General features: G+C 35.8%; 1 protein-coding gene across 4 annotated transcripts in view; it reads left to right on the plus strand.

Annotated features, from left to right (window-relative positions):
• The first annotated feature begins 4073 nt into the window (after positions 1-4073).
• The window catches only part of LOC138933732 (protein split ends), a 76593-nt gene continuing 55658 nt past the window's right edge, over positions 4074-25008 (plus strand). For 3 of the 4 annotated variants that reach the window (XM_070296702.1, XM_070296705.1, XM_070296703.1), the window contains exon 1: positions 4074-5988. In XM_070296702.1, the coding sequence (XP_070152803.1) occupies positions 5906-5988 (83 nt within the window). In that variant the 5' untranslated portion in view covers positions 4074-5905. The remainder of the gene's footprint in view (positions 5989-25008) is intronic. The other variant, XM_070296706.1, reaches the window with a different exon arrangement.

Here is a 25008-nt window from a genome sequence, read left to right on the forward strand (position 1 = left end):
CCAACTTGCGTAACAATTGCGATTATTTTGGCAAAAATCGAAAAGGACGCGCATACAGAGAGAGAGAGAGAGAGAGAGAGAGAGAGAGAGAGAGAGAGAGAGAGAGAGAGAGAGAGAGAGATGAGAGAGAGAGAGCGAGCGAGATAGGTAGATAGAAAGAGAGAGACCAAGTTTATATATTTATGTATTTAAAATGCGATTTTATAGATAAACGATCAGATCGCGCTATATACAGGGTGTATCATCTGAAATGATGCACTAAACTTTAGGAGCATATTCTAGAGGTCGAAATAGAGGCCCCTAAAGTTTGCGGAAAAAATTAAAAATTGGCTGTATTTCAGAAAAAAAAATGGCAGAAGATTGAAATTTGGTATAGCCCAGTAAATTATGAAGTAAAGTAAGCCACTAAGATGAAAAAATAAAAACGTATATTATGAAAACATTAATACACACATTATCGAATTTTAGCTCGGTGGAGGATTCGTTTGCGGACCCATGTTCATAAGAAAAAAAGTCTTATTTTGACCTCTAGAATACGCTCCTAAAGTTTAGTCCTAATCATTTCAGATACACCCTGTGTATCGCCGTTATCGTTCGGCGCAAAAAAAAAAAAAAAAAAAAAAAGAGTCGATGCTAATGTACTCGATTTACCCCGTCTCGTACGTTACGTATATGTACGTGTCGTAACCTTCGAACGTACGATGAACGCGAAATAGACGCTTCAATGACGAGCAGAGCTTTATTCGCTGCGCGATAAGTGCTATCATTAATCAGTCCCGCAGAAGGCCCGAGATAATTGTAGCGAAACCGCCAAGCGATATAGCTTCGTGACTCGATAACGGATATACGCGCGATGAATTAAGATGTAACATCTACTCGCGGATTAAGAACGTCACGATTCGTAGACGTATTCGCGACAACGTGCTCATTTGAATTATTAATGTCGTGTGTCGAGATGTCCTCGTTTCTTACGTTCGATTCGGATTCGTTCGATAAATTACGTTGACAATTTTACAAATTTCCATTACTCTAAGTGACGAATAGATTATCGCAATGAAATTGAATTGTAATAATGGCGCGACGACAACATATTAGTGTTAAACGATGACGCGCAAGCGCGCGTGCTAACATACATTTCTAAATAGAAATATACATATAAATGAATATTTTATTTTATCATTGATATTTGGCGATATGTGAAATAAAATAAATATTATCGCATATTATGAAAAAAAAAAAAAATATATATATATATATTGTATTTTTTTAATGTCACATTCTTTTCGACAAAAATAAGATATCATCGACATTGAGAAGGAATCGCAAGAAGATAAAAAAAGATATGCGCAGATATTTATCTTTATTGATTAAAGACATTTCATTAAAGATAATATACATTAGAAGGAAAAGTACGAATCGCTTTCTACGTGTATCTGTATTAAAATCTAAAATCGGGAAATCTGAACTCGGTCAAATTAATGATATTTTGGCTGTACAATAATAGGAAAAAAACTATTGAAATTAAAAAAAAGATATATTTCTTACTTTTGTATTGTTTGAAAGATCAAATAAATAAATCCGGATTATAAAAAGAATTAAAGTATGACGAAATAATATGGTTTTTAACATTTTCAAAGAAAATAGTTGTAATTAATATATTTTTCCTAATTTATGACAAAAACTTTTGATCGTAAATACTCTCCGAAATCAATTGCAAGAAACAAAAAAAAGGGTAATTTGAAGAAAGAGAGAGAGAGAGAGAGAGAGAGAGAGAGAGAGAGATGATATTTTCCTACAATTTTTAGTAAATAACTTTTAAACGGATAAGTGGATCTAAATCAAGTTTTGCACAAATATTTATTAGACATTTCTAAATATATGATTTTTTTTTTTTTTTTTTTCCTTGTCAAATTTGTCAATAAGCGCTACAATGCGCGATTTTCTATATAAGCATCAATATTAACTTTAAACTTGAATAACTTCCAAACCGTTAACAAAATTATGCTCAAGTTTTGCATAGATATTCAGAAGAAAAATAGTAAAGCGGTCTACGAAATTTTGTTTTTATTAATATTTTGACATATGACAGAAATATCCTTAAAATTCGTTCGACGATTAAACGAATAAAAATACAGATGACGGGATGGGGGGGCAGGGGGGGAGGAGGGGCAGGGAAAGAAAAATAACGGGAAATTTATTCGCACAGGACACAGGAACGAAAATTGGATGAGACAACGCAACGCGGGACTGCGCGGCGCGGCGCTCCCAATAACGAAACAATACGCGTCCGTTTTCGGACGAGCCAGAGCCGCGGAACGGAAATCGCTTTCTCTCCAGTCGTGCAACGTCCTGCGGTCGCACGAACGGGACGTTACTGTCGTCGCGGAGCCCGACGTCGCGTAACGCACGACACGCGACGTGGAACGTATGTATAACGACGCTCGGAGAGGAGCGACGACGACGATTCGCGGGAGCATCGGACATATATTAACAACGGCCCCGTCCGTCCGGACACGTTGGCTCTCGGCGAGGACAAGATGGCGATTGTGCGCGCAGGCACGCAGCTAGCGCGTCCTTCACCCCCAACGACAAGTCACACGAATGGATCGTCATTACATACAATATGAATATATACACATGCTTTTATTTTAATGCCCTTCCGGGTAATACGTCCCGACGAAAGGCATTCCTATACCTTAAGTGGGATTAGAGTAATCGAAAAACCGATACGCAGTAACGATCCAATAGTCATTCTATATTCGTCTGTATATATAGTTTATAAGCGCATTTATTTACACAAACGCGTTTTGTACATTTATATCTACAATAGATAAAAAAAAAATATATATATATAAACATTAATTTTTTAGACAGGAATGTTGTCTTTGAAGCGTCGTCGTATTCTTACGATTTTTTGGAATTCGATAAAGTAGGAATATTTTGTTTTACCGGTCTTTCAGAAGATCGTGTATTATATGGCAAAATAAAATTTGTGTAAATTTATACGAAATGATTTCAACGATTACGTAAACGCGGTTAAATCAGACTCGTTAAGAATTAAAGAATTTGACGCCTCGAGAAGTGATTAAGAGCGAGCACAGTATTCGTCATAGCGAATATTTCGTTTCGAGAGCTCACATTTCGAAAGTCATTTGGAATAATGGAAAATTTCGGAATAAAAGTCTTATTCGGGATCGAATCTATTGTACATCGCTTATGTTATGCGGAAAACTCTTATCCACCCGCACGCTTCATTAATTCGTACGCGCTATCAGACTGGCACATTTGTTTGATCGTTACTTCCTTGATTAGAGGGAACGTCACAGAGTTAAGTAGTTTTATTTTCGTAATAATCCGATTGGAATTCCATCTTTATTCTCGGATAGAAAGTACCGATGCCCCGGGTAATTGGCTGCCTCTACACCGGCCCTGAAGCAAGAAAGAGAGAGCGAGCGGGACGAGGCGAGGGGGTAGGGAAAGGCAAAAAAGAGAGAGAGAGAGAGAAAGAGAGAGAAAGGTGCGGAAAGCGCTTAACAAAGATGGCGGATGGGATTTGACTCGACGATGGTAGTGGTGCAGGAGGAAGAGGACGGGTAACTTAGCCATGGAGTAAGAGCGGCGAGGAAAAGAACGGAGAGAAGGGCGAACGCCGGAGAAAGAGAGAGACGGAGACGGAGACACAGAAGGAACACGATGATCGAGCGAGAGCAGCGGATACGGGACGAAAGGGACACAGGCGCGGCTCGGGGGTTCGTTCGGGTTAGCTCGTTCGACCCGTTATCCCTACCCTCCGACAGAATCTCGAGTCCTTTCCACCCCTGTCCTTGCTTCGATTCGAAAGAGTCTCTCGTCTCTCCTACTCCACGGCGGAAGCGAGCGCGCGCGCGCGCGCCGCCCGCCATATTTCTCCCCTCTCTTTCCTTTACCCCCACCCGACGCGCGGCCTGGCGGGCGACGATCGCGATTACGAGCCGCTCTATGTAGACTCGTTCCGCTCTCCTACTTCGCTCCCCCACCAGGCGGCAGGACAGTGATGCTAGTCAGCGAGCCTCGCTACTCTCCCGCCACGGTGACGTCACTCCGAGTAGTGTAGTGCAGTGAGAAGGAGCCAAAACTCAGCTCCGTCTGCGTTACATGGCCCGAGTGTAACTAACGAGTGTATTTTAAAGAACGCGTACCTCGTATATCGCGAATCGTAATTCCGCGTGAGTATCGATGTTCCCGACCGGACATCGTGGTCTCGGTATCGTCGCGCGTGTACGCGCACATACGTTCGTGCGACAACGGGAGTTTTACGCCGTCGCGTCGAGAATCGCCGTAGCTAACTTCGCGTTACATTCGCGCGCGTCTTGTATCTACTCGACCAAGTTCGCTTTCCATCTCTCTTCGTTCGAGACGAGACGCGATAAGTGATGAGATATACAGAGATATATATATATCGGTATAATCTATAAATATATATATGTATGTGTGTACTCTCTCTCTCTCGCACTGTCCGTGTGATCTCAATTCGGGAGGATAGTGTTGTGAAAAAGGAGAAAAATAATTATCCTCCAGTGAATATCTATTCGGAGCACGGGCTATGTATATATCCTCTCGATGCGTGTCGCCTACACGCGTGTGTACGTACGTGTATCCTCTAGATACATGCGCGTATAGAGAGGCATGTATATGTGTACGCTAAAAAAGTGCCGTCGTTTCGTGCGCGGAAGGTCACGCGAATAAAGCGGTAAAAAAGAAAGAGAGAGAGAGAGAGAGAAGGAGAAAAAGGAAGTGTGTTCGAATTGATTCGCGTTATCAACAGTGGGTCACACACGCTCGTTACGCGCGCGATCGAGGTTCTCTCGGAGAGACGAGAAAAATTTTCGTCTTTCCACTGTGCCGTGCCACATCGTCGTCTCGTGTCGTGTAGTGTCGTGCTGTGTCGTGCCGTGCCGTGCCGTGTCGTGCCGTGCCGTGTCGTGTCATGCCATGCCGCGTTATGCCGCTCCACGCGCGAGGCTAGAGCGAAGCGCGCGTGTTTAACGTCGAACGCGTGTGCATCGCGAGGAATTATGGTACGCCGGGATGTATCGTCCCGTGTCCACCCAAGTGGCCGGGGAGTGCTCCTCTCCTCGTGGTGTGACGTGTGATCCGATGGGAAGGCGGCCGCAAGAATAATCCCCATCACGCGACTCAGTGATATACGATGTGGTGTTCTCCGGCGACGATACTGATCCTCGCAGTCGTAATCGTCAGCGGTGTCTGCTATCAAGGCTCCTCTTCCTCCACTTTTCCCACGTCGGCGTCGGAGCGCGTCGCGGCGCAAAGTTTTCATCGCGAGACCCACGTCGCCGTTGCCGTCGCCGTCGCCGTCGCCGTCGCCGTCGCCGTCGCCGTCGCTGTCGCTGTCGCCGTCATCGTCTCGGTGATCGCCGCAGTCGCTGTCGTCGTCGTCGTCGTTGTTGCCGTGCCTAAGCGCGCACGTGTCATCGCTCCTTCGACGTGCCGCGTCCTCGACGACAGCATCCGTCGCGTCTGCTGGCCTCGTCTCTTTACTACCGGCTATACCGGCTAGTGACTAGTGCTCGTAACCGTTCTTTTTTTTTCTCTCTCTCTCCTTTCGCTACAGTGATCACGTTGCGAGTGTCGGGACGCGTACGATCTCCGTCGGTTGAGATAAAGAGAAGACAAGAGCCGAGGAGGCTGATTTAAATTTCTGAACGTGAAAAAAATTAAACGGAGTAGAGGAGAGAAAGAGAGTGAGCGAGCGAGCGAGCTTGCTTTAATCGACCGAAAAATTGCGCGTTTCGTGCGTTGGTGAAGTGTGCAGTGAATTATTGTTCCGGTCGAGGTTGTGTGTCGTTGTACAGTGCCTCCAAACGATACCACAACATCCGATCCCAAATGAAGAGTTCGGAGCAAAATGGTTAGAGAGACACGTTACCTGTGGGTTGGAAATCTGCCGGAAAACATCCGAGAGGATCGCATTAGGGAGCATTTCAAACGGTGAGTCTTGAAATTCTCGCAATATATAACGGCTGTTGTGTAGCATTTGTAGAGTCGCTTAAACCCGTCGCGATCAACGCGACCTGTATGTTCCAGCTTTAAGTCTATCGTTCGTGAATCGCGCTCCGTGTTTCGCACACCTCGTCTCGCCGTATTCCTTTAAAACATTTCAAAGATTTGAAACTTCTAATATATATATATATAGATAAAAATTAGTGCAGTCGAGCTTGAAAAATAGAATTCTTTCTTTCGCAAAATCTGTACATTTTGGTAGAATCTGGTAATAAAATAATATATATTCCGTATATCCCCGATCACTTTACACAAGATATTATTTCAAAAATGATTATACAATACTCATTACATATTATTGTAATTTTAATTTTATAAATGCGATTCTATCCTCTTGCATTTACATTTCGATTTCTAAAGCGATTATTTAATATGATACGTTCAAATAAACGTTGTCTAAAAATAAACTCGTACGACTCGCATCAAGAGATTCTTTGGAATGTTTAAAATATGATTTTAATGTTGATAGTTCGCGATGTCGTAAATTTTTAAACTGTAAACAATATATCAATCTTTTTCTCTAGCATTGAATAACATTGGTGCCACGTATTCTTATTTATTTTGTTTCCAAAGTTTAGAAAGTAAGCTTTTGAAACATTTGAAGAATAGAGAAGAGAAAAGAAAAATATTTAGTATATCCTAACGATTAGTAAAGTCTTATTTAATAAATCAGCTGTAGATTTCGTACGTCAAAAGCTTCAAGAGAAAATCATTCTCTTTACGGTAGATAGCGGAGAAAGAAATTCTTCAGCGAGAACACGAGAAAAAGACGTGACCTTGTATTACATACCATACCCATATTACACACATTTATCATTCGTAGACCCACGTACCTATTTTACCCGATGAAAACAAACCTTGAAAAGAAAAACGAAATATTATGAAAGCCAGGAGGGAGGGGGGAGGGGGAGAGGGGAGGGGGGAAGACCATAGAGCGATCGTTTTTCAGTCGTCGTTCTTCGAAGCTATCTCATAGTTTCATCCAGAATTTTAGGGCATGTGTTTTCTCGCGAAACCAATATCTTCTTTTTGACTTTCCATCGCGCGCATTTACGGATAAGTATATATACGCGGATAGGTATGTAAACGTACTACGCTACATATACACGCGTTACATATATTTAGGAAAGGGGTGAAAGAGGGAAAATATGCACGGTCGTCGTATTATTTACTGGCATGTATTTGTTTTCGCGCAAACCATCGGCGTTATCGCTTCGATAAAGCGAGTTTCAGGAAACACGTAAGGTGTTCCGATGTTTTCGGTATGGTCCGTAGTGAGTGAGGATACGAGAAAGAGAGAGAGAGAGAAACATCGACTGTGTGCGGGTATACAGGGTGGCCCCGAACATTCCAGCCAGACTTTGAGATTTTATAGGAAATTTAATTCTTTACAAAAAATTTCGTATAAACATGGGACGAAAAATGCTTTCTTAAGAAGTTATCGCTCGAAAGCCCCTGAAATCGTGATTATTTTACACGTTTTTCCAAATATCATGGAAAATGTGCATCTTTTAACAAAAGAGTACCAAAATAAAAGTTGTAGAAAATTAAATTATCTTTCGAATGAGATCGAAATGAATGTTGTACGTTCCATAGATTTTGATATAACCAGTTTTAAACGTACAAAAAGTACTTTTGTTACTTACTGTTAGATCGATTAAAGTTGAATCAGGAGGAAATCCGTAAAGCGACTAGATCGGGGTCATTACTCGATGCCGAAAGTTTATTGGAGCTAGAGGGGGAACATTTTGAGAACAAGTTAGTTTTTATGTATTCTCTACTATTACGTGCTATTTTAGTTTTAAAAAATTTATTTTATTTTTATAAAAGAAAAAGATTTTTATTTTTTATTTTTATCGTTTTTTTTTCTTTTCAAGAAATTTATTAAGTTTTTCTTTCTTTCTTTTTTTTTTCTTTTTTTTCCCCACCTTTTGCTCTACCTTCGCATCAGAGGTTTTTCAGCGATAACTTCTTAAGGAAGCATTTTTCGACTCGTGTTTATAGAAAAATTTTTATTCAGAATTAAATTTCTTATAAGATCTCAAAGTCTGGCTGAAACGTTCGGGACCACCTTGTATACGCGTATATATACATGGCACTCGTACAAACGCGCGCACACGAAGATACGTTATACCGAGGGCCTTGGCTCTCCGTCTCTTCTCTCCTCTTCGCTTCGCGTAGCGTGAGCGCGTCGTCATTTGTTTTTTCTCCGAAGTAATAATAGCTGAGGACAGCCATTTTGAGAGCTCGCAGCAGCACCAAGTTATTGTTCGACAGTGGTGCTCAAACGTCGGCTCCGCCATCGCGTTTGGCCGATCCCTTCCGCGGATTGCTTCTTAAGAAAGAGCAGAGCGATGCGCGTAATTGACTGACAACTATTATATCTGTCCACGTCCGATTATGGTAGGCGCAAAATGAATATCTAGCGCGTATCGTGTCTTTCGGAGGAAGAGCGAATTTACGTCTTAATGATAATTGTGTAAATTAGAAGACAAAAGCGAAGCGAGTAAGACGAATTAAATATATGCTTTGTAAACTAAAAGGTTTAGATGTCTAGGAGATCGATGACACATTACTTGGCTCACGCGCTCGTAGCGGAATCATTGTCCTCCAGTGACACTCAAATCGAGGATATAGAATATAAAAAATAAGCGTACGAACAATTCGAAATTTTAATTTTGATCGTTTCTGTACGTGCTTTATCGACGTCTCTACGAATTTATTAATTATTAATTGAATTGCGGAGGATTCGCAAACATTTCTAGAGTTATCTATTGAATTGACTTTTTAATGCGATCTCGCAGATCAAGCAAATTTCTGCAATGCGGCTTATCAATTTGCTAAGATACTAATGGAGTCATTTTTATTAATGTTTTAAATTATACATCTATTCGTCTATTTAATTTAATGCTCGTAGTTGAAATATAATAATGAACATAACGATGTCGAAAGACACTTTTATATCGATCTGTTTTACCAAAATAATGTTATTCTGCATAAAAATGGAAGAAAATTTAAAATATCTATTTCTGTTAAATAAATATATATATATATATGTGTATAATTTACTTTTTTACATAATTTTAATTTATTCCTTATTAATTTTTAATTATATTCTGCATATATTATTGTTGTGTGTGTTAGATTTTAAATAAAATACTTTTCGAACAAATCCTGGAAGAGAGAGAGATAGAGAGAGACTTTAATCTTGTTTCAAAATTTTAAAATAATTAGGTATAATTTATGTATAAGTAAAATAAAAAGAAATTATCCAAATTCGTACCGGAATAATTAAAAAGTAACGGTAACAGTGCTCTCAAAGGCTCTCAATTGGCGGATACGAGATTGGCAAAATAACTTTTTACTTATATCGCAATTATAATATATCACACGTAAATACTTAATATAGAATATTATTATTTTTAATCAACACTAAGCACGCAGGATGAACGCATTTATACACACGTAACCGTATGTCATATTTAAATCGTATTTTATATTTAATCTTGAATAAAATTTATATAAAATTCACGTAATCACAGGCAAATTTCATAACTGACGATCTAACGATTCGGTGTATTCCTTTACGCTTCGCTAGATTTCAATATAATTTTCTATTTTATACAATATTTATATGAAATACTTAAAAGGCGAATATTTTTTTTCTTGTTCCACATAGAAAATCTCATTTATTATCCGTTTTTGCTCATTGTTTCTCCTCTCTTACTTTATATTTACGTAGACCACGCGAGCATACGTGGAAGGAGAAAGCGAGCTTGTAAAATATATATCCATTTTCCCTTGACCCTCCGTGTGTAGGATGACAATGATCGTCGGAGAAATTGATAGAGGTTCGCGAATTGCCCGCGAATTCTCCTTTATGTTTTCAGTACGGACACTAGCCCAGCGATCGTCCCGACTATAAATTTCTTCCCTCGAAACACGCGGTGGTAAACGCTCGCATCGCCAGCGGCGCTACACACTTCCCGTGCCAGCTGGCGAACGCTCTTCGCTCGTACAATGGCGTAGATATCGGCGCGAATTTTAGACTTTCAGAACGTAGACAGACGAGACAAAAGTTGAGAGAATCGCAAGCGAACATTGTTGAGAACGATAACGTCAATCCACTGGAAAATACATCATCGTGATCGATCGATATAGTTTTGATTGATAATTTATAGCCTACCGTTTTCCATATTTATAATGCTGGTAATGTCATACGCCTCGTTCGCCGAATACGTTACGACTTTATTCATCTCCTTAAAACATACTCGCGTCGTACCGCTGACCTCAGCTAATGTCTCGACGCGTCGATATACGCGTAGGCAAAAGACGATATCTCCTTATCTTCCTTTAAAATTATCGTCATCGCGGTGGAGGGGGGGGAATGCTGACCTCGAATCCTTCTCCGGTCGCTCCCCGTCGTTGGTCGCACCACGGCTAAGACTGACTTCATGAATGAAACCGACCGTTTGTTTCTATTACGCGTACATATTTGCAAATGGCTACTCACAGCGACGTGTCGCTCGCTGTTTATATTGAAGATCGCTGGAAGAACGTTTGGTCGAAGACCGCGAGAGATACGACTATTGGCGCGGTCCAAGTATTGACTCTTTGCACTCGGTTCTCGCGCTTGGTTAAAATTGTATAGACGCGTGTGTGCACGTCAGAATTTAAATTAACTTCCGGGAACAATTGTATAGATGAATTATTATGGAATATTTTATTATGGTAAAGACTTTTTGACGAACATACATTTTGATGAGTAACACATTTATATACACACACACTTAAGCATTTTGCCCGCGAGGTAAGTTCATAATTGACGATTTATAATTGAAATACGTAGTTGGTTTTTGTCGATATCTTCTCCCATTATCTTAAAATAAAAATGAGGTATGGTGACAAAAATATCAAAGCAAAGCATCTTTCTTAATTTTAAACTGTCAGTTTCTGACAGTCTGCTGTCACGATAAAAAAATATATGATAATTTTTAATTTATATATATTCTTTCTTAGACGTATATTCTATATACTCGTATATTTCGAATTGCACTATCCGCGTCTAACGAGGTCTCGTCTCAAGTCTCTTTACAGAGATCCCAGAATTCGAAAACATACTCGTCAAATATTTTCGATATGTAACATGTACGCGCGCGCGAGCGTTAATGTTACATTTACATAATTCGTACGTGTACGCACAATCGCGAGTATACACGGCCCGTTTAGATTATATTTACAATTTGCATACGTGGAAGACATATATTGACAGAGTCCCGAGGATGTTACGTACGTGAACACGAGCGAGCGCGCGCGCGCGCGCACGCGTACACGTATGTATGTGCGCGCGGGTGCCGGCGTATTTTGGTATATTGATCGCGCGTGGTCGGCCATCTCCTCTTCTCACCCCGTCCCTCGCCGCGCTCTTCGTCCCATCTCGCGTCCCCACCTCGTATCCTACCGCGCCCCTGCACCCCGACTCTCCACCCTTTGGATACCCGTCGCCGAGGTCCTCGTGTTTCCCCCTCGAGACGTCACCCATCCCGAAAACCCTTCGTGGCAACCTCCAGTCGCGCACGTATTTTCACGTGTGGCGATAATAATGTACGAGGCGTGTCACACATGGACATATATTTTTCCTACGCCGTCTAGTTTATTCGCCGCTCGGTTTTCTAACTGCAAAATGAATTTTTTCGACGATCCCGGGATGGGACATCTTAATTCGACTTGCGACTCGAATTTGCTAAAAAATTATTCTGATAAAATTTCATATACTCTCGAAAACGTATCGGAGATTATATGCAACCATTATCTACGAGAAGTAGAATGAAAAGAAAATATTTTCGTCATTACGATTGTGAATATGTAAACGATTCATTCAAAATCTTTTAATTTGCGTGCATATATATGTACGTATATATCGTGAAGGAACTTTCCCTTCTCGCATACTATTCTCGCATTTAATTCACCATATTGTTATTTCTCGGGGGATTGCTGAAAGAACGTTCTAATTTGATTAGATAAAACTTTGCGAGGAGAAAGCGTGGATTCTCGGATAATGCTAAACTTTTCTAAGTATATATATATATATGAAACTTTCTTACATAATATCGCGCAAGTGTGGCAAGATTCCTTAACTTTGCAAACGAGATGTCAACGTAACATAAACGCTACTTATCAGGATCGAAGAACAGTCGGGACAATCAAAACTGCTCCCCCAATGCGTCGTGTCAATGGGGTGAGGTTAATTGCACGGCAAGCGTAGTCTGAGAAAGAGGTATAATGTAAAAATGACGGAAAAAGGGAAATTTTCCTAGATCACATTTTCTTCATGATTTTTTTCTGTTAAATAAATACTTATTATCAACATAATCGTGTATATTCTTTTAAAATCTATTTTTAATCGGAGAAAAATATATATAGTAAAATTGTAATCGTAAACGCGTATTAAAACCCTTAATAATGATATTCGATTAATAACTTGCTTTATATGTATTATTTGATATTAAATAGCATAAAGGAGTAATATGCAATTATTATCACATACACAATATATGCCTGGTATTTATCAATATTTATGCAAATATTTATACAACGGGAATCGCACATGTTAATTGTTCGGCAGTGATGACTCCGATTAAAGAGATATACCGATTCGGCTGATGAAATAAATTAATGAATTATACATGCAGCCATATGTATCATGGTGCTGAAATATATAAATATACGTAATATTGAATAGAGTAAAGAACTATATATGTGAAAATGTAAATCTACTTTTACTTAGTACTTTTTGTTTTTGTTTCTGCTTACATGTGCAGTTTTTATATTTTTAAATTAGTACTTTAAAAGTTTAACTAGACAAAAGTTTCAACATGTTAAATATACATATTAGCTCTACCGTGTGTTGTTTTTTAATAATGCTGCTTAGTAAGAGACAGAATAAGATATGTGTGTAGGTGTATGTGTTCGTACATAGTACTAACAATAAGTAAAAGTAGATTTTATATATATTTATATCTATGAAAGAAATCACATAGAATTTCGTTTCTAAACTCCTCGTTATAAAGAAAATGGTGGGAAGAGAATCTTTAGTGAACAAAAAAGACTCAACGCGCCCGTATTATTTCTTCTCTGGGAATGGCCGATGTTCGATATTTTCTACCTGCGGCCAGCTCGGACTCGACGAGTCGGCGGCGTCAGGTCTGCCCGAGCACCTGCGCACACGAGGCGATACCGTCAAATTTCTTAATCCATCGACCCTGTTACGGTATCTGGCGATTGACCGGCATTGTGTTTCAAGTCGCAACGAGACAACGAGCTCCCTGCTCGTCTCACTAACACGCGTTCCGCGCGGATCGACGCGGCGCGATGCAGTCTGTCCCTTGCCAACAGGTAAATACAATAATATAATCACTCGCATATGCAAATAGCAACATGGTGACAATGTGACATCTCGTCTTGACCTCTCGAACGTCTCGAGAAGTAGGGAGTAGTAGGAAAGACGGTGGATTGTACAAAAGTCACGTGAGAAAATCTTGAGGATTTTAATTCAAAAGGAATTGAGAAGTTATTTGGTGAGTGATAAGAATTATAAGAATCTAATGGAGAACAAATAATTTATTGGACGAATTTGACGTAAAAAGTTTGAACGAACATGTGATCAAGTAACTTGAAAAAGAATCTGCGTTCAGTCATAGGATTTCATTTTTTTTTTTTTTTTCTATATTTGTGAGTCATAGAAGTTTGTCGAATACGTTGGATATTCGTTCAGTATGAATTGTATTGAGTAACTAAGAAAAAACGATATATTAAATAATATAGTAAATAATTAAAAGAAATAAAAAGAGAGATGATAAAAAAAGAAATAGATCTATATTGGAGAGAAAAAAAAGAAAACGACTAAACTCGCGAGTCTGTAAACGCGTGCACAAAGAACGCATCAATCTTTTTTTTTTTTTTTTTAGATTTTCAATTCCGTAAAAGATGGCAGAAATATGAAACGCGTTATTAAATAATCTAAATTTCGATTATATTTTAATATCTAGCTGATTTGTATTTACCATGTACGCTGAATCGTTTTGTATGTCATTTTAATATATATATAATTCATAATAGATGAATGTCTAAGGTTTATAATACTATTCTACGACGGATACGCAGAAAAAGTGAAATTTAATAATGAATTTTTATATGAGATATTAATCTTTTTATTCTTGTATTATAAAATTGACATTAGTTGTTTTCCGTTAATATATTGGATAGTTTATTTGGTCAGATAAAATATTTATCATTAGAAAATAAAATTAATTGCGCGATGGCAATCTTTGTGATGTAACATGATGAAAATTATGCATTTTAATAATGAACTTTCAAAGTAGTATGATCCGATGAATGACATATACACTGGTGTATGTCCGGTGTATAATTACATAAATAAAACATGATTGGTTTCTTTATCGTTTTCAGGTTAAAAATTATCTTTTATTACATATTACTACAAATGCTGGACAAATATTACGACAATAATTCAATGTGTGAATAATTTTGATTATGAACAAAGTAGAGAAATGGAAAAGTAATTGTGTAACGTAATGGAAAATTTGTCAAAATATCTAATATATAAATCGATTATTTGACAATAAACTTGTGCAAAAGAAATATCTTAATGATTATAGAATAAAATCTAAATCACCCTGGTATAAAAACGTATAAAAATAATGGATTTATACACACATACAGATATCTCTCTTTCTCTCTCTCGAATGTAAAAATTTTCCATTAAGGACCACTATTTCAGCTACGAAAAGAAATGTTAAATTCTTCGTTTTAATTTTTTTTAAGCGCATAAATCGCCAATAATTATTTAATTTTCTTGTTTTCCTTTGTTTTATGGGAGAAGGTAAAAACTAATTGGGGATAAATATTTTGTGAGATCCGCTTTAAAAACCATAGTAGCTCTAAAAACCAGAAAAAATAAAAAAATAATTACTTTTCTCCATCATATATGATTTTCACAAAAGAAATGAACATTGCACGCGTAATGAAAAATCGCCGTACAAAGAGTTTTAGCCCCACATCTACACCGTGGATATCTTTGTAACCCTCGCCGTAAGGTATGCAATGAAAGTGCAAGTGGAAACCGTGTAAAGTTAATCGATCAGCTGTCGATTTTGGGACGTGACGTATAATGACGTGACGGAATTGACGAAGTTTCTATATACTTTGCATTGTGCATTGTTACTGGCAAATGCTGTCATCACTGTTTCGCACATACGTTATTAATTTTTTTCCACATTTTATTGTACAAACATTGAAAACATACGACATATATATGTACGTGTTTAGAAATACTTTATAACAGCACACTATCTGATTCATAATACAAATGTGTTTACTCTCATTTATGACCCAAATATCTTCATTATATCTCTATTTATACAAGATATAAAAATATCCAAAAATCTTGATTTTTATTCTTAACTTTTATAAATCATCGTCTTCTCATTATCTTTTACAAATCGTTGTAAGCAATACATATAAGAAACAAAAAAAGAAGAATACTTTTCATATGCTTATTTGTATTCGAACGAGAACATTTATTTTCGTTGATAAAAACATTTTACTTGCGAAATCAAAAGATATTAAAAAAGGATCTACAAAATAAATATATGTTATTATGATACTTATTTTTTTAATGTGTCTATGGATTAGTATTATACACACATTTAAAAAAATTATGCTTGCATAGGTTAATATTGATACAGAACATCGCATTGACTGTCAATATTAGAAAAAAGAAAAGGCTTTAAGCATCTGTTTAATTAATATAAAGCAATAGACATTGATTTTTGAATCTCTTTATATCTTAATGGTTTAAGATATAATTAAATATTCTATGCTATCTGGTGGGAACTATCTAGCAAGATATCAGTTATTGTGTAATACATTTCTGCGGGAAATACAAATTTGTCTAATACTTTTGCGTAATATATATTCGTGCATACGTCTCTGAACAGTTAAGTGTGGTTTGCTTTAAAAATTTTAAGCAACTCTTGTTTTAATGATAATCAAATTAATTAATATTTTGTACACGTCAATATTTTATACTGGCGATTTAGTCAATGTTTTCTCGAATAACAATCCGTTTTCTCATGCAAATACTTCGATATTGAATACCTTTTCTGGGGAATAATCTTTTTTAACAAATTACATTGCTACTGTGTGCAATAAAACGAATTTCTTTTGTGCGTGTATTTTAAATAGCATAGATAGTAAAAATATGCACGAAAATCAGTTATACTTTTTAAATATTTTTCTTACATTTGTTTCTTAAGCCGTTTCGAACGTGGTGTTACCTTGAAAGAGATTGACGTTCCGTATAAGGAGATGAATCCGTCTGGTAAGGTCAGGTCAAGTTCAATGAACTCTATGCTGTTCAATTAAATTTTAAGGACGTTTTAGATAAAATCTCAACACGAATAAGGCAAACTGTTTTATAAATTTGATATTTATACTTGGATGTCTTGCATTAGATATTCCAATCTCCATTTCTTTCTTCTTCTAGATTGATATATATATATATATATATATATATATATATATATATATATATATATATCTTCGTTTACATTATTGGGTATTTATTTTTCACGTAGAGAAAGAAAGATAGATAGATAGATAGATAGATAGATAGATAGATAGAGAGAGAGAGAGAGAGAGAGAGAGAGAGAGAGAGAGAGAGAGAGAGAGAGAGAGAGAGAGAGAGAGAGATTTTCAAAGCTAGTCCAAGAAATAAGCATATGAGTCACTTTCAGAGGATCTTCTTCCGGCGATGCCTTGATAAATTGGACGCCATGGCATGTATTTTCGTTCTATCATTCCGTCATTAATGCGATAATCTAAGATAATTTAAAGTTTACAGGATAATGTAATCTTTCTGAAAAAATAATTATGAATCACACAGTATGTTAACGTTATATAGCTAAAATATTGTACAGAATGCTCTTCTAAATATCGCACTTCTTTTTATTAGTTAATTTTTTATTAATTTGAAAAAGAATTATTCTTAAAAAAAGTATTTGTCTCTTTTTTACCATAATAATTTTCGATTTATGAGCGACTCGAAAAACGAGATGCAAAATTCTGGGAATTCTTAAATTTAAAAAAATTTTAAGAAATTGAAAATCAAATACATGATAAAATCTATTATCTTTATTTGATTTTATGTGGAATTTTTTTTAATATAATTCTGATTTGAGTATAACAACAAAAATATCTAAAGCTCGTATAATTGCGGAAGAGAATGTCATTTAGAATCTTCGATGATGATGTTGCCGGTCTGATCTTCCTGAATGAGACGATTAAACCCGGCAACGCTGCCTCGATCGGGCCCTATATGAATTTGCATGTTTTTTGCAGATTTGAAGGCCTCATCCTTCGTTTTAGAGAACAATCCGAACATAAGCCTCTCGAAATAATTGGGTCATGTTGTATCTTCCAGATTCCCTTTTACAAACATGCTTATGGTCCGCGATTTTTCTCTTTATGTTAACATATCTTAGCATATTACATATTAGTATTGCGAAAGGAATATTACTCTAAAAATTGTCTCATATTATATATTTAATTTATTTAGCATGTTTTATATAAATCAAATATGTTTAAATCTTTTTTTGTAACAGATTTTTTCGTGAAACGCATTTGCCAAAGTGGATACTTGTTATCAATATTATTCGTTATAGTACAAGTACATCATTTTTTTCTACATGATTATACATACTCTACGATAGGATATCTGATAAGCCTCGTAAAGTCCGTGATTTATTTATTATATGATATGTAAAATTAAGTGAAGAGAATTCTTTCTCTATATTGTTCATTCTATATTTAATTATTTTGTTAGCATACATTAAACTATAATTATCGAAACATACAAAATATAATTCTATACTATCATACTTTATTTTGAATTCTTAGATTTTAAAGTTTTATTTATTTCGCAAATTATTAATTTCAAGTAATTATTTTTGATTTCTTATTAAGTTTATATAAAACAGTTGGAAACTACATGAAATAGATACATAAAGCTTTATTTATTTTGATAATCAATATTGTTGATAAAGCTTTGTTTATTTTGATAATTAATATTGTTGTTTGCATATGTAATGTATATTCATATTTTATTATATATATTTTTTTTTTAAATAATAATAATACAATGATAATGAGGTCGACAAAAACGTGAAGTATGTACAACGCGAAGAATAAAGAATAGAGCCGTTGGTCTTTCTCTTACTTCTCATATTTAGATGGTATTTTTCAAGCGTGGAATAAGTAGAGCGGGACTTCTCTCGTCTTCTCGAGGGGACTGGTAATCCGAGATCCGGAACCAGTCCGAGACATCCGGACCTGCGCAGGGCCCACATTCTCAGAGACAAAGGAAACCGCCATAATAGGTCCCTAAATAAGGATAAAACCGTTCTTCATAAATTATAAAAATATATGATGGCGAAAAATTTCTCTCTCCTGCATAGTAGAATAAAAATAAAATCTATAAAGTTAATTAATATAAACATATATAAATATTGAATTTGTAATTAAATATAATGAAAAGATCTTTATAATAAAATCGGAATATTTTTTAATGATTTTGATATATGTTTATCTTATATTCTAATATTTTTTATGATAAAATTTAATTTACCGAATATATCACTTTGCCATAGTTGATTCATAAACACATCTTTTTGATAATGAATTATCCAAATTTGCACGATCTACTAGATATTTATATAGGTAGACGTAAAATGATGGTGGTCATTTCAAAAACAAGTTATTATCAAAAATATTGAAATCGAGTCTTTCCTACGTGATTCTCTGAAATATGCAGTACAATGACAGTTTCAAACTGTTCTCTATTATTATCTGATCATTAGTATTTATACGCAAGCACGAGGATAAAAAGCCTTGCCGTTACATACGTACGATATAATTCATGTCGCGTAACATCTGCACAAAAGTGCGTCATTTGTATACACTACAATTCTCGTGAACTAAATTGATAACAAACGAGCACTTTAATATTTATGCATTTCTTTTATATATTGCATAACATTTGTATTTATTCATACAATATATTTAGAAAATTAAGAATATATATCGATTGTCGTTTATAAGAAGCGTAGCTCCTTGCAAAATATAGCAATTTCTTACGTGCAAATTAATTGAAATAATCTTTGTTGTTTACTAATGGTATAATTAAGATGAATAATAATCACACGTTAACTTAAATATTCTAAGCAGAGCCTTACTAAATACAGCCTTATTATATAAATACATAAATTAATGAAAAAAACACATGCATAATGCAATTTTTTATTGTACATAACTACTTATAATAATATAATATCAAAAAATTAGAGGTAATTTTCATATATTAATTTTACATCAAGTTATAATGCATTTTTCTCATTTATTTATCTGATAACGAATTGAAAAATTATCAATTTGACAGATAGTAAATCCCATCGGGCAAATTAGGGATTAATCGGGATAGATTTATCGTTATAAATTAAGTTTGTTGAAATTTAGTTTTGCACAGCGGATCTCCTTCGATAGAACTGCCGCGAGCTTAGCGAGGCTCCTCGCTGGAGCAGGCAGGCGAGCAGACCGACATAGTACACCGGTCTGACCTGGCAACACCGCTGTACCGCGCGTACAGATCTGGCAACATCGCCAAGCTATTATGTAACACTCGGCAACGTTGCCGGGATATACTTCTCTCTCGGTGAAGCGAGGAGGTTAGAGGAGAGACGGGTGAGCTAGGAATATCGCCGGAAGGGGAAGAGGGATAGAGATAGGGGGCGAGGGGTATTATATGCGATAGGACACGCGCACATATATATATATATATATATATATATATATATATATACCCACGCGTATATATGTGTATACGCGCGCGTGTGTGTGTGTGTGTGTGTATACATGATACAAGTTTCCCACCCTTTATCGCCGTTGCTGCGTCACGTTGCAACCCCTTGTCCATAGTGTTGGTTATATAGGAGACCCGCAAGCCAAATTCGGCGACCGAATTTATTTCAAAAAAAAAAAGAGGAGAAGATTGTATGGTGAATTAACAAAAATCTTTCGATGAGATACGAATATTGGGATTAGATGCTTAATCATAGATTTTGATAAAATTATATAAGAAAACTAAAATACTACTATTATAATAGAAAATATGAAGACATCTCTGAGCGAGAATTTACAAAAACATTGTGAAAACTTAAAAGTACTTATGTTTAGACAGTACATAAGAAATTGCAAGTTTAGGCTATAAAAATTACAGGAATGTGTGTATCTCATATTTGTCTGCGTGAGAGAAACATATATCGAGATGAAAAAATATTTAAACATTTAGGCGGAGAAGAAATTTTAACCGGATTAAATTAATGTTAACGAATCTCATCTGCAGAAGCAATTTTAGATAACAATGAGTTGATTTGCGATAGTTGATTTATACATAATTTAATTTAATAGATATAGATACAAGAAAATGATACATTGATTATGATATATATATATATATATATGTACAGTTTTGCCTTAGATATCAACTCAATTAGAATTGTTCTTTAAAAAACGGATAATACTATGTAGAACCATTAGTCTATTTTATTTTTACATGTTAATTACGTGAAGATTTTTTAGCTGAAGATTGCGTTATGTTTTAACAATATCTAGTTTTGAATTAAATTATTTCAATATATTCGAATATATTCTAAAACTCTTATAAAAAATTGAATATTGAATCAGAAACTCCTTTCTTATTTCATTTCATTACTTCAACCTGCTCTATTCAATTTTTTGCTTCACAAAGTAAGAAAGAAGTAATGCAACGTCTTCATTATAACTACATTTGTTAAGAAAGACGGAGGAAAAGAGAGGGTCGATTCCTTTTATATTAAAATTATTCAAGTCAACGTTAATATCGATATTGTAAGAACAATATCATGAAATTTCGATAAATATTAATACGATAATGAAATATAAAAACAAAAAAAATGAGCAATTATTTATTATATATTAATATTTGTTTACCGAGGCATCTATTTTTATTTCATAACAAATAAAATTTTGTATATATAAATATATAAATTATTCATGTATCTGTTTACCAATGATATCGAAAAAGAGAAAGTGGAGAAAAATATTTTACAAAAAACAATACGCATAGACAGATTTTGATTAAAATATGTCGATATGTAACTTTAATTTAAAAAATATCCTTGTGTCTATATACAATATAGATCTTATAAATAAAAACAATTCACTATATTTTGTTGCTAATACTAAAAAAGCATATTGCGTATGAATACTCATATCTTTTTACAAGATCCATACGTATGTTTATCGAGAACTGAACTGAGTCTCTCTACTCCCATCTATCCAATCAGATTCGGCGGCTTTTTATACTTTTATGGTCGTGCGATATTCTTTTGTCACGGTAAAACGTGTAACGCATGGAAAATAACTGTCCGATCGTTTTCTCAGATTCTTGCAAAGTGAACGCTCGACATAAGAGGTCATGAATATTGCATCTGACCGTATCTCTTTCGCGACGTACCGCTCGCTTTCCCGCTGCGTGTTTCTGCATGGAGTCACAGTTTCGTTGAGGAATCGAAAATTCATTCAGAAGTTTCGCAATTACAAGTCCGTTCGCATGTTTAGAGAAAGCGAAATAACATACCACCCACACTACTACCGTTGCGTATATCGGATGACTAATAGAGAAATAGGGAGGGGAAAGCGAAGAAGAGAGACCCATCTTCGTGTACAGAAATGTCAGCTACACGTAACAAAAAATAAGTTCGTACCAGAATGACATGTAAATGATTTGTAATAAAAAAATTTAGCGCCAGGAAGCGCCGATCCCTAATCGATTTCGATTCCTATACTCTTTTCATCGATTAAGCACACGTATGCAAGTCTCTTGAAGGTACAAGCGAACGTGTATTCTCTCGCATTTCTTTTTCGTGAATATTATGGAATCAAGTCGATCTACTTCAAGACAAATATCGACATAATTGACCTGTTTATTTTATGGAAAGCGAGAAACGCACAGCACAATGATGTTTATTTAAGAAAGTGAGAGACGCTTGCGCGTATTTTCTTTCTTTAAATTTCCAATGCTTTATTTATTTTTTAGAAAGCACCGATACGAGAGGTATTATTATAATTTGTCACAAATAGACTAAGGGGTATACTGTTTTATCGGTTTAAGAAGAAATTGAATGGATCAATTACATGAAAAATTAATAAATCTAATATATTTTAAGATTCATGAATTTGACATTGCGCACACGCACAAAGCACACTTTGAGCCTTTTAAAATATAAAATTAATAATTAATTTATGAGTTAAAGTAAAGATTTGTTCTGTAAAATATAATTTAATCTCAAAATCTGCATATTATCTTATATAATTAACTTTTTTATAGTGACTGTACACAAAAATTCATGAAAATAAAAATTTTTATTTTTAATTCACAGTAGTTTCATACTTCAAAAAACTGAAAGTGCTGTTTATATGCGTATGTGTGTGTGTGTGTGTGTGTGTGTGTGTGTGTGTGTGTGTGTGTGTGTGTGTGGACGCTCGCACGTGCAATGTCAAATTCATGAATCTTGAAATATATTAGATTTATTAACTTTTGATATAAATAATCTGTTCAAGATCACGCTTTTTACCTCGTTCCAGCGCTTCTGACATCGTTATTTTCCCGCGTTTTGCGTGGCAAAATTATAAAAGTTGTTTATTATTTTTGATTATTATATCTTTGCGATATAGGAAAGAGAAAATATCTTTACTCTATGAATTGAACTATATCTTATTTTGGAAATATATATGATTTTATTTCGATAATGTAAAACTGAATTCTTGTTACAAGTTATTTCCTGAGAAATAAGAAATACGAAATAATATCCCCTTTTTCTAAAATTATTAATTCCGAATAATCCTTAATAGAACGCCTCGGGCATATTTTCTGCAGGTTGTGCGTTCTTATTTCGATCGAAATTCCGAGTTGCGATTGACAGCCCGTTTTTTAGTCGGCGTTCGAAAATAACATACCAGGCCATGCATCGGTCATCGTTCCAATTCGCTATCGAATTTTGCAATTTTCCGTAAAAACACTCGTCTCGATTAAAGCCCGCGGACAGGGGAAAGGGGTCGCGAACTCCGAGAATAGAGAAACAAAGGAGAAAGAGAGATAGATACATTGGCAAAGAGATGAGGAGAGAAATCGCGCCTTCTTTGGAATGTTTTTATGCGTCTGTTTCGTAGTTCAACGATTCCTTCGCTTGCGCCTCTATCTCCATCTCCGCACGCTACTACCTCCTTTACTTCCTCCATCACCTCCTTCTCTCTTCCTCTACCTTCTCGCGGAGACCTCCATGCACGCGGAGAAAACCGACCGACAGAACGAGGCACGTACCGCCGTGTGTCTGCTACAAAATACTGGTCAGATACGGAAGGAGCAGTACGGCACGATGCACCACGAATAAATATTCATAAGGACCATGAGCGTAGGACCGCAGGACTTCCGTGAATCCTGCGTGATCACGAATAATGAATGAAAACGAGATAGAAAGGAGGAGATTACCACCTGATATCGAAGTTGTAGATGACTGTATAGAGTTTAGTATATGTATATCAATGTTTGCATCTCGTACACTTTTACATATGTCTTGACTAGGGCTGAAATAGATGTGATTTCGTTGACAATGTGTTTAGACTTTGCTGTTAAAAATGCAAAAATTATTTTTAAATTTACTTGCAGCAATATAACTGTGACAATCGCCGTAAAGTTATTTTTTATGTACTTGTAGCGCATCAAAATTGGATCAGTTTCATTTCTTACTTTAAGTAATATACTATGAATAACTAAATCTTTTTATTTTCAGTTATTTTATATATATATATATATATATAAAATAACTTTTTGATATATATCGGGCACGTTATATTTTGAAGTTTAAATTAATAACGGATGAAATATCAATATAATAATATCTGAACATAACTCTTATTATTCATGCTTGCTTCGTAATCTTTTTTCATTTTCTTCAAATTGTTTTTATTTATTTTTTTTTTAATCTTTCTATTTCATATATTTCTATCATATTCGCGCAGAAAGCTAATTAATTACGCATTAACGAAAATGAACGCGTTTCCGACACGAGCCATTATAATTTCCAATCGAGAGGTACAGAGATAGAGAACTAATCGTCGCTCCCTCTACACATTTGTACCCTTATAATTGAGGAAATTAGAGGCGCCCTACGCCACTGAAAAGGGCCGTTCTCCTTTCATGTTAAGCTCTCGTACAATCTTCCGTTGCGCGTCTTCTTCTCTCTTTCTCTATCGCGTCGCGCTCGAGTTCGTAAAGGTTAAACGCGTCTGGCACATTGCAAGAGAGTGGAAGGAAGTGAGACGACGCTCGTAATAACCTTTTGCACCTGCAATGTGTCTGTTGTTTGTACGCATTCCTGATATATCACGCGCGTATAATATCCGCATACAAGCTCGATCTTACGAAACCGTTAAGGAATAGAAGGGTAGAAATTAAAAAGTACGTAAAGCCAATAAACTATCGCCATTTCTCTTATGAATTTTATAATCAAATTTTTCAACTCAAACTATCTTAAGAGTTTGTTTAAATTAAGCTCTACGATTAAATATTTTTTTGTAACCATTGCTTGAAACGAAGCGAAATTTTTTTACCTTTTTTTTACCGCTTAGAGTGGGATCAATCGGAAGAAAAGCGCATCGGTCGGAAAAATATACGAATAAAGAATCATGGTTCTGAAACACACTGTATATAAACACGGTAAAGCTTCGGCTTTCTGCATTGTTATATATGTTGCTTCCACATATATATATATA

This window comes from Polyergus mexicanus, unplaced genomic scaffold (genome assembly GCF_030449975.1).
Source record: "Polyergus mexicanus isolate NDT 795.1 unplaced genomic scaffold, iyPolMexi1.0 SCAF_5, whole genome shotgun sequence".
Taxonomy (NCBI): domain Eukaryota; kingdom Metazoa; phylum Arthropoda; class Insecta; order Hymenoptera; family Formicidae; genus Polyergus; species Polyergus mexicanus.